Here is an 11045-nt window from a genome sequence, read left to right as displayed (position 1 = left end):
GTGCTCTGCTGCTCCTTTCAGCTGTGTTAAAACACAGAGAGCTTAGGAACCCAGTCTCCTCAGGAGGAGGCCTGAAGGGCTGCGGCAGCTTCTGCTCCTGTACACAGGCAGTGATAGCCTGCACCTTTGACTAGGCAGCTACTATGAAAACCTTCTCCCTCCACCTCTGGTGACTGCTCCTGTCCTCCAGTCACCTTTCCTCCCTGGAGCCACTGTCCCACAGTTTGGCCCTGCTGCAGACCATGCTCAGGATGAGATGTGGATGCTGCCTTGGTTTGCTCAGGTGTTGCTGTGCTCTTTGTGTCTTGAGAGAAGAGACTTGCAGCATAACTTTTGTTGTTGTGCAAACAAACCAGTAATGTGATCTAGTACACCCCGTGCTTGTGCATTGCTGCAAGATTCCTGCTAATGTTTCTCCAGCATTTTTTCCTGCTGGCTATCTCCTGTGTTTTCCCTTCTCTTGCAGCAAGAAGTGCTAGAAAGGCACCTAGAATGTCTGCAGTGGCAGGTGGGCACGTGTGCTGCCATGAAATTGCCACCTCTCACGGGACTGATTGCACAGCCACCATCGTAGCATTTTGCAACTATTCTAATTGCTGCATTCCTGTCATCTCTGTGGTGAGATGTCACAGCTCACTTCTCACTGTCTCTAAAAGTTTGGGAACCTCCTCCCTGCTCCTCAGGGGAATGCCTTCCTGCAGCCCTGCCATGAGGCTGGCTCCCCACTGCTGACTGCTTCATAATAAATTGTCTTTTCCTTTACTTCTCTTCCTACTAAGATGTTTATGCAACACGGTGTATACAAAAGCAAACAACACACCTCAGAGAATGTAAAGCAAAGGGCACTACTGGAGCAGGCATTCCAGGCACTAAGCAGAGGGGAAGCTTAGAGCATTTCTCACGCAAGGAACGTGTTGCCTGAAACTATGAAGAGGTGGAAACTCGGTGCCTTGTTTCAATGGTCAGTCAGTTCTCTCTCTTATATGCCTTATCTATAAACTGAGCATTTCCTGGCTTAATTTTGCAGTCACTACTCCATGTTTTGTCGTCTGAGCTCATCTTAAGAGCCCCTTACTGTCTGTGCCCTTCACTCTGAAAATATGATGCAAAAAATGCTGCAATTTTTGGAAATTTCTAGCATCTTTCAGATCAGATAGAAGAGGAAGCTTAAATGCTTCCTGAAGGAACAGGACTGGAAAAATGCATTTCATCTTGGATGCTAGCTCCTGAGATATTCAATACACTTTTTAGCATTAGATCTCCTGCTGGACACATATTTTACTTTTGATCTCATCAGTGCCTCAGAGGAGATTAAACATACAAGTACTTCCCAGATTGTTTTACCCAGAATCTCACTTACTCACCAAGTGGTGAGTTGCTTGTCTACTTTGACCCCATGTGGAAGTCCCCAGTTTACCCTTTAACCGATCTGCGTGGATGCTTTCCTGACACAGGGCTGTGCAGCCCTGGTGCCTGCCCCTGGCAGCTCGTCTGTGCCAGGGAAAATGGGAAAAATGCATCTGGACTGCAGAGCTGGGGACACCAGAGGGGCAGAGCAGAAAGGAGGAGCCTCTTCATACCAGGGTCATCCTGGAAGCTGCCGAAGGCTGAAGGCCAGCAGTTCAGACAGCCGGAAGTGAGCAGCAGCAGGTATGCAGGCAGACTGGTTCCAGGCTTGTCCTCTTCAAAGTAAATTTGCTACCAGCAGCTACCACCTGGCTCAGGGCTCAGCCCCACCGCAGGTAAAGCAGCTACTCTGTCAACAAACAGATTGGCACTGTTACAGCCAGGGTGGCTTTGTGTGCTTCCCTGTAGCTCCTTATAGGGGCATGGCAGTAAGATCTTAGGTTCATAAAGCGTAAGAGGGACCAGCTGTGGCTAGGTCCTAAAGCAGAGGGAGATGCATGAGCATCAGGAGGATGGAATCATGTACCAGGAGATAAGTACATGCAGTTGGGTGTGTAGGGACATTGCCGTGAGGGCAGATGAACTGAAACTGCGGCTATTGTGATTCCTGCTCTAAGAGGTCAGCTCTGCACAGCCCTGAGATCTCCTGTTTGGAAGAAAGGCCACAGTGAAGCACCATCTTTTGGCACAGCCAAATTCTGCAACACTTTATTATGTATTTCCACGCACAACACAGGAAATGAGAAAGGAACAAAACAGTAACGCTTCTGCAGGAGATGAGTCAGTGCAGCCCGTCCATCAGGGCAGCCAGGCACTCCAACCTCCCTGCTCAGAGGCAGCCCGTTCTCACATGTGTCTTTCTTGGGCAGAGATATAGTCACCAAGCATCTTTTCCTGGCAGAGTTCACGTGTGCACATTCTGAAGGGGCTTTGAAGGGAAGGATTCACATTGGCAGGCAGGCAGCACGGAGCTGCGAGCTGGGCACAGGCATGCATCTGCCAGAGGTGCCCAGATGTGCAAAACAGCGGGTGTGCAGGTTGGGAAAGCTGGGAGTAATTGCAAAGGTGGGCAGAACTGGTGCATCTTGGTGTAACTGCATGTGCACCCACACAGATGTGCAGAGCAGTAGCTATGGGTTACATAAAACTTCTGACCAGCTGCAGCTCTTCCCCCAGTATTGCACATAGCATCCTTGGGGTGAGCAGCTCTATGGCAAAGGACTGCTCTCTGCTGCACAAATGCAGAGCATTTAGCACAGAAAGACCTGAGCTTAGTGACACCCTCTTAATTTTTGGACAGATTAAGGGAAGTGATCCAGAGAGAAGGAAACAGCAGTTTAATAAGATCTACAGATGATATGAAAGTGACAGAGGAAAATATAGAAATAACAGATCCAGAAAAGAAAAACCATCACAATGTTCCCATATTCTGGGGAAAATAATCCCAAGCTTCTGGGGGAGGGAAAGTCCCCCAGGACAGCAGGGCAAGACCAGATGAATAAAGACGTGCCCTTGTGATCTGAATGCATCAGGAATGGTAAGCTCTGGAGCTTGTCCAACTGAACCTGGTGGGGCTCACAGATGCCCCGGGTGTAACACGGGCAGTGACATATGGTGTTCCTAAGGGAATGAGCTATTGTCCTCTTCAAAGTAAATTTGCTACCAGACACACACACAAAAAAGAATAGTTCAGTCTTGTTCTGTTAGAGATCCAAATTCTCATGGGTAACTTGGAAAATATTGGGCAAAAATAGTGGTTGGAGCAGAGCAGCGCAGATCAGGGGGAGATGAGAGCACATAGGAAGATGCAGAGAAGTTTGCAGTGGAACAGCATGGCTAGGAAGGTTAGGATCAGTGTCTATGGAAAGTGCAGGAGCAGTGAAATGGTTTGTGGGCCCAGGGAGGGAATGAAAATGTTGAGAGGTAAGTTGTCCTCAATTCAGGAAAGGTTTCTGAGGTTTCTGAGGGTGAGCTGTAAGCCTGCCTCTAGGAAAGGCACTCAGTGGTAGGTACCTCATAGAGGCACAGCACCAGAGCTTTGGGTAAGGGACAGAATGGCAGCACTGCTGCACAGCACAGCTGCCATGCCAACTCCTATTGGGTCTGTGCTGGGGGACCTGGGGTTGGAAAAGCCCCAGTTCTGGGCTTTGGGCATCCCAACAGCACAGCCCAGCAATGGCACCTCTCTGTCCATAGCTTGCAGGGCTGCTGTGCACTGGTGCAATCATTGACCCTCCCACCGCACAGCGTACAAAGCTGACAGTCCACCACGGCCCTGACACCAACACCCTCTGGTCATCCCTTTGATAAGGCACAGACCATGGTGAGGCTGCAGCGAAGTAGTATTGGGAAAGACGTTGGCATCACAAAAACAAAGGGCATTTCAGACACAGATTCTCCCTCAAATCCCCCCACAGGAGATTTCTTAGGAGCTGGGCTGGGATTATAGCACTGAAAATTGAAACCCCTTCTGCCAGGAGAAGCACGACCCAGGGAATTGCAGGAACCAGGCTCCGGACTCCCCGAGGTGTGGGATGGGCTCACCTTGGCTCTGTGACAGCGGACATGGTCACCAGAGCAGCAGCTGCCGCAGGAGGATGTGCTGAGATAAAAGGCAAATGAGGCTCGTAAAGCTCTAGATCACAACACCTGTTGAGGCAACCCAAGGTCCCTACTACACTGTGAGCTTGAGGTTCAGCAAATGCCAGTTGTCTTGGAAGAAAACATGAGGCACGACTCCTGCCCTTCCTTTGGGAAAGGATGGCACAAGGACTGCTGAGGGCTGTATCCAGTGATCCTCACGCATTGCTGTCACAGTGCAGATGCAGCAGCCATGGGTCAGATCAAGTTGGCCATGCTGGAGGTGGGAGGAAGCCGCCTGTTGGCAGCGAGGCGGCCAGAGATGGTGAAGACTCGGATCTCGCCGGTCTCCAAGCCACGGGGAGCAGCCTGGCAGCAGGAGGTGCAGAGCAAGTAGAGCAGCAGGCAGAGCAGCAGAGTGCTGCCAGCAGCCAGCAGGATCACCCCACTGGTGAACATACTGGCCAGTGGCCGCGCTGGGCTGAGCTGCATGGTGGTGGTGGAGAGGATGGTGAGCACCACCCCACAGACCAGCAGCACCAGGGCACTAAGCAGCAACACCAGGCAGTCCGAGAAGCCCCCGCTCTTCAGGAGCTCTATCTGATGCCGGCTACGGATGCAGTTCATGTCCTGGATTGCTGAGCTCAGCAGCTGCTTCAGCAGAACCAGCAGGGCCAGGAGGCACAGTGTGGTGCCCACTGCCAGCCGCCATTCCCCAGAGCGGCTGCTTGTGCTGTAAAGCAGGATGATGCCCCCAATCCCACAAGCCAGGATCAATACCACAGCCATCCCATAGCACAGGATAGACTTCTTGGGGTCCTGGAACCACCAGAGCTCCACATGCTCCTCCAGGATGTTCCTCTGGATATGGTCAGCATCTGCAGGCGTGCGGGGGGAGCTCAGGTCTGCCAGCTCCGGCATGGCAGGCAGCTGGTGTGGAGATGGTGGCACAGAGGAATGCGGACCCTCACAGCAGAGGGAAGGTCACAGCAGTGGTGGTTGCGAAGGCAGCTGCATTTCTCAAGTGGGGATGCCTCTGTCTTGTTCCTTATAGCCTGGTGGTGCACCCTTCCATGGCAGAGTCACCTGGAGAGCTACAGTCCATGCACTGGGGCTAAGCCCACACCCTGAGCAGTGTTGCAGGATATGACGGAGCATTCCCAGAACAGCACCATGCAGGAATATCCAAAGCTGCGTCCTTCCTTTATTGCGTGCTTCATCTGAAAGCCAAGAAGAGAAAACAGCATTAAACAAAGACCCTGCCCCCCCTGCATTGAATAATCCCCTGCCAAAACCCAGATCTCAATTCCTCAGGGCTGGCCCACAGACTCCCCTGATGTCCTTTCCAAAGCCCCATGGGCCACACCTGTCTTTCCCCACGACCTCCCTGTGCCACAAAGGGATGTCAGTCAGCTCCAATTCCTTTCACCAAGCCTTTGCTCAGAGTGAGTCCCCAGCTCCCCAGTCCCACATGCCATGCACTGAAGCTACTGACACGCTGCTGCCCATGGAGCTCTGCTTGCAGCTGGTGCTGGCAGCGGGGCAGGATGGAGCAAAGGCCAGTCCCCTCTGGGATAAAGCCCCATTCACAGCTCCCACTTTACATGCTCCCTCATCAGCATCAGCCTCTTGTCACCAACTGGCTCTGCTGCCCAGAATGACAGTAGGAGGTGGAGGGGTCCAGCCTGAGGCTTAACCCTTGCAGTTCATTTGCTCAGCCCTTTCTCTCCTCATTAGGAATCTCATTGCAGAAATGGGATGGTTATACCTCTAGTAGTCTCAGCACTTTCATGGAAAGAGCCCCAGAAGCAGCCAGGACCTGGCACTGCATTTCTCTCCTCCCTGCTCTTCCTGCTCCTAGTGAGCCCTGCTTCCTGGGGCACATCCCTTCCCCTGCACCCTGACTCTCTTTCTGCCTCCCATTAATGCTTCTCTGTGCAGTTTTCTACATTTGGAAACCACTTGCATTTCTCCCACATGATGTCCCACCCCGGCATGGGCACACAGCTGGGTGTACAGATATGGTACAGACCCTGAGCAGCTTCCTGCTCACCTCCCAGGAAGAGTAGCATAGAAGCCCAGATCCCCTGTGCCAAAGCTGTCACCCTGACTGAGAGGACAGCCCTGTACCTGCCCTGCCCCAAACGGCTCATTTGGACACCACTGGCCCGTGTCTACCACAGCCCATTTACACAATGCAGGCACCCTGGGCTCATTATGGATCGTTGGAGAATATCTGGGACCTCCGCACGTGGCACAGATCAGGGACCTTTTCTCCCGCAGCTCCCAGACACCCTTCTGAGACCACATCACCCCCTGCCACTTCAGCAGGGATGAACTTCTGCAGGGTGGGGCAGAGGGAGCACAATGGCGGAGTGCCCGGGCCTGCCGCCGCCTGACAGTGTCAGGCCACCCCTCCTGACTCACTGCCCGCAGCAGTGCTGCAGTGTGAGGTCACTATGGACGCGGCTGGGGCCCTCTGCCAGCTGCTGCCACGTGTGCAGGAAGTCCCTGGCACTGCCGGCCTGCAGGCCTGGGCCTGGCTGTGTCACCATTTCCCTGCGTAGCCACTCAGCAGGGGCAGGCTGGGCCCAGAGGGACACGGGCTGTGTTGGCTGAGCACGCTGCTCTGTGCCCGCTGGCACCCAGTTTGCTTTCACAGAGATGTCTCACACTGCTGTGGGTCACTTGCAAAGAGGGGTGAGGGGACAACGAGCCCCGCAGCACTTCCCCAGTGCACAGCTCAGCACAACTTCCTCCTGCCTTTCCTTCTCCAGGCGCAGGGGTGCCTTATCTTATCCTCACCAGAGAGCGGGTGAGTTCAGTAGATAGCAGGTCGGTAGATTAGATCAAGATTTTGGACTAAGGGAACAGAAGGCTTGAAGAAGTGCAAAGTCTGCGGCCTTCTGCTGCTTGGCTGAAGTTGTGCATACAACGGGGCTGTGAGGCAAGCAATAAAACCCACGCAGCTGCAGAAACCGCAATGAGGGAAAACACCACCAAAAAAAATCAAGCTACAGAACTGTATTCTCACGTTGCTTTTTGGAATTTAACCATTTTGATTTTTGTTTGCTCAGGATAGATAGACTTGTCAGAGCACCTGACTTCAGAATAAAATATGTTGCTTATTTTTTACTATTACATTAAGCTATAATGAAAGAATGATTTGGAGAGGTGAAATGTGCCTCTGTGTTTCCTAGCATTTGGCTGAATATGTCCTGGGAATATATTCTTTTGCTCTATGATCATCTGCAATTGCTCGGGCTTCTCAAAACTATGAGGGTTTGACTTCTCAATAACGTTGTTTATACACATGGAATCATGGAACAATTTAGGTGAGATGAGACCTTGTGAACTGCCTGCTTAAGGCAGAGGACATTTCAAAGCCAGACCAGGTGGCTGAAGATCTGGGGCAGGGATCAGACTAGATCCCACAGTGATTTTGCTGATGTGTTTCTTCGCATGCAAGGAAAAAAGGAGAGGATCAGCCCAACTGTACGCTGCTTTCTGATTGTAAGCCACATTCCGGAAAAAAAACCTCACAGACTATTTCATTCCCCACTGCTTTCTGGCAGGTGGAGAAAGAACAGGAAAACACTGGGTACTCAGGAAAAAAACAAAACGTTAGGAAATGTGAATGTCTTTCCTTTTATTTTTCCTACTCTGGCAATGTTCAACTGGAATTGAGAGTTGTCATCAACAGGTTTCTGACCACTCCTGGCTGCAGTTGTGAGACACGCCTTTCCAACCATGGGGAACAATGTGAGCACTTATTTATTTGCTTATAGACTTTATATGTCTGACTGATATCTGGCAGATGATCACGGACTGTAAATTAACACATTCGTTTCAGAGTCACACACAGCTCAGCTGTTGAAATATTCTTGACTTCCCTCCTCCCCCAGAGCCTAGCGTATCCCATGAGATATTGCTCACCCACAGCATTCAGGGAAGCCTGGTAGTGGGACTGGCTTCTGCAGTGCTTCCAGCTTTGGGAAGTGTTTGCTTCAGCTGTGTGGATGAGCATCACAGAGATGGAAGAAGTCTGGCAAACTTCTCTATAAAATGAACAGTAATACATACAGAGATTCACTTTATGATCTAGGTGAGAGCCAACAGAGCCTCACATCTCAAACAGACACAAACGATCCCCTCCCCCCATTTCTCCTGTTCATCATGGTTTAATTTTCTTTTTGGCAGCTCTGGCCACAAACAGTTAGGGATGGACCATCTCCTGCTCTGTGCCTCATGTTACCCCTCTCCCCACTGCACAGAAACCAGAAGCATACATATTTCATATTTTCTTTTTTTTTTTTTTCATGCAATTTTTCCAATTCCGTGTAGAGTCCAAGAGAAAGAAGCTCATGTATGTTGTTTTATGTCCAAGTTACAGCCAATACACCAAGCGGAAGCTCAGAATGCTTAAAGCCCTATCTGTGTTCTCGGAACAATGGACATCAGATTGTGCTTTCCCAGAAACAAGCATCCCACCCACCATCACTGAAGCCTTGGGAAGGCCAGAGGTGATGGCATACCAGCCCTTTCCTTCTCCAAGTCTGGGGACTCTAGAGATGAGGGTAGTGGAGAGCTTGTGATAACAGAAATCGAGCTTTATGATATTCTGTTATAAAGATTCACACTCCCCCTCCTCTCCACATAGGTAACAGGACCTGGCATTCCAATCCCTCAGAGCTGTCTCGATTCCTCTTTGCCAAGGGAGGTCTGGGAGATCTCAGTGGGCAAGGAGCTCTGTGCCTGAGTGCCAAGAGGAGGTATTGTGGAGGCAGAAGGCAGATCTGTTTGGAAGCACTTGCAAAACAGCCCCCAGATTTACTGACAGCCTCTGCTTCCCTTCCCACATAGCACTCCAGAGCAGGGTCCTTCTGAGTAAGCCAGGCTCACTCACCTGCAGCTGACATGTTGCCCGCAGCGCTCCTCTCTCCTGCTTGGCAGCACTGATGTTTTCAAGCTTCTCTTCTGCTGGATCAAGCTAGCAAAGGGACCTCAAGGGGAAAATCCCTTCCCTTCCTTTGGCACCTGCCAAGACACAGGTGCTCCTGCCTGTCCCTTCCTGGTGTGGCGCCAGCGTCAGCACCTGCGACAGGCTGTGAGCCCTCACTCCTGGCTCAGCAGGTGCATTCCCCAGCAGGGAGGTGGCTCAGCAAACCTGCTGCTGGCCTGGCCAGGCTCCAGAGGCACAGCTCCTTCCTCCCGCCTCCCTGAGCACCATTCCGCTGTGCCCTGCTCCTGCAGAGTGGCTCATTTCCTCCCAGTTGCAAGCAAAGGGATGGGGAGAAGCTCCAAGAGGCAAGTGAGGAAGTCTGCAGCCGCTTTGGTAGCAATAGGTAAGATATGACTTAGTAAGTATTTGGTATTGTTTGGCCAGAAGATCTCTTGGGAGATGTAGAAAGAAGCAAATGGTTCTGAACAGCATCCCTTGCCTGAATAATGGAAAGGGCTCAGTTATTGTCACTTGTTATTTTTTTAGCAGACCATAACATAAGAAGCTTAGGATATGTTAACACAATAGATACCAGTTAGTGTGACAGTTTCAGAAATTTGTCTGAGTAAAATCTTGAATCTTATGAAATGTAGTCTATCCAATGCTTGGTGTCTTAAGCTTGAAACAGCAAATGGAATGTAATGGATATCCTCATGCAAATGCTCTTGAACAATGACTTCATCTGTACCTTGAAAAACCCATCCTTTTGGTGGGCCAGCTATCAAATACATCATCCAAGCAAAAAGCTCATTCAGCTTTCAGGATGGCAATGCATTTTCTAAAAAGCTGTAATTTTGTAAAAGCAGGAGATGCTTATTAGCTCCTTCAGAGAGGTGATGAAGAGAAACAGACAATACAGACCATGTGAGGATGAAAGTAGAAAACACCAGGAAATACATTTTTTTTTTTTTTCCCCCAGGGAGCATCTGATAAACTCATACTGTGCTATGCCTGTCTTTCAATATTCCCCCTTACAAACAATGATTTAGCACATTCTACCCACCACAATCAAGCTCTAAATCTTCTTGAACTCAGTCTGCCAGCTACTTACCTGGGCTTCATCTAGTGGGCTTTGGATTATCTTTAAAATGACATCTTTCTAACGAGAGTGACACATAGTTGTACTTTTAAGCATGTTAATCACAACTTAGAAATCATTCTTCACCTGAATATGCTTCTTTCTCTTATGAGGACAAGGTTCTTCTTTTCCAAAAAGATTGATTCTATTTCTCTAAACCACATCTATTAAAGCAGTGGCTTCTACCACTCAATCTATTCTGACAAAATGAGGGGAAAATTATACCACATGAGAGTCAAGCAAATTAAAATGGGTGTGTTCTGAAAATTTAAGAGGGAACTGGTTTCTAAAATATTTGCTAATTACATTAATTACATCCTCTTTCTGTACAGGAAGTATCAAGATGATTATGGGGATTGGGGGCGGCAGAAAGGGTGTTAAGCTAGCACGTTAATAGACCAATTCCATCATAACTTGTTCCTGTCAGACTTACACTTCATACAGTTAAAGCTGCAAAATGAGAGAAGCAAGGCTAAAGAAACTTTATTCCACATTCGAGGACAAAGCATGCAACTAAAGCATCCTGGGTCCTGGGAGCTCATGGAGAACCATCTGTTTTACCATAGTGGAAAAGAGTTTAGTATCTTTAGAGGTTATGTGTTATCCAGCCTTGACACTATGATCTTCAGTGTAATATTATCATTAGTATTTAGAAAGCATTTGTCACTTCTCTACAATTCAGGATAGGAAACAGAAACAGCAACGTACTGGCTGTTACAACACCATATAGTTTCTACGCTCATAAAGTAACTACAGACTTCTGATACCTGTGCAGTGTTCCTCAGTGAGGCAGATATGTATCATACACTGAGACCCAAAAAGGAAAATTTTCTTTTTTCCCTGATTACCGAAGAAAGGAGTCCTTATTTTTTTCCTATATGTAAATATTTTGAAAAGTAACATTTTAGGAAAATTTCACTGCAAACTTGAACTAAAGTGACTGCAGATGTTGGGAAAAAAAAAAAAAAAGCAAAAATG

The 11045-nt window shown here is 49.3% G+C and overlaps 1 protein-coding gene across 2 annotated transcripts; it reads right to left on the bottom strand.

The window, feature by feature from the left end:
- Positions 1–2087: 2087 nt before the first annotated feature.
- On the bottom strand, positions 2088–9218 carry TMEM125 (transmembrane protein 125). Of its 2 annotated transcripts, none has more exons than XM_010716220.4 (3): positions 8894–9218; positions 7924–8045; positions 2088–5207 (listed from the first exon to the last, which is right to left on the bottom strand). In XM_010716220.4, the coding sequence occupies exon 3, from the start codon at positions 4906–4908 to the stop codon at positions 4246–4248; it is 663 nt and encodes a 220-aa protein (XP_010714522.2). In that variant the 5' UTR covers positions 4909–5207; positions 7924–8045; positions 8894–9218; the 3' UTR covers positions 2088–4245. The 2 variants fall into 2 exon arrangements, with proteins under 2 accessions (XP_010714522.2, XP_010714523.2); XM_010716221.4 differs by having other exon boundaries at positions 7928–8045.
- Positions 9219–11045: the final 1827 nt, after the last annotated feature.

The sequence above is a fragment of the Meleagris gallopavo genome, chromosome 10, assembly GCF_905368555.1.
Source record: "Meleagris gallopavo chromosome 10, MGAL_WU_HG_1.1, whole genome shotgun sequence".
Taxonomy (NCBI): Eukaryota; Metazoa; Chordata; class Aves; order Galliformes; family Phasianidae; genus Meleagris; species Meleagris gallopavo.
The sequence above is the reverse complement of the archived record's forward strand: the minus strand, read 5'-3'. Positions and strand labels throughout refer to the sequence as shown.

Bases quoted from the DNA above. Each gene is read 5' to 3' on its own strand.
- TMEM125 (XM_010716220.4), bottom strand. From the start codon at position 4,908: ATGCCGGAGCTGGCAGACCTGAGCTCCCCCCGCACGCCTGCAGATGCT.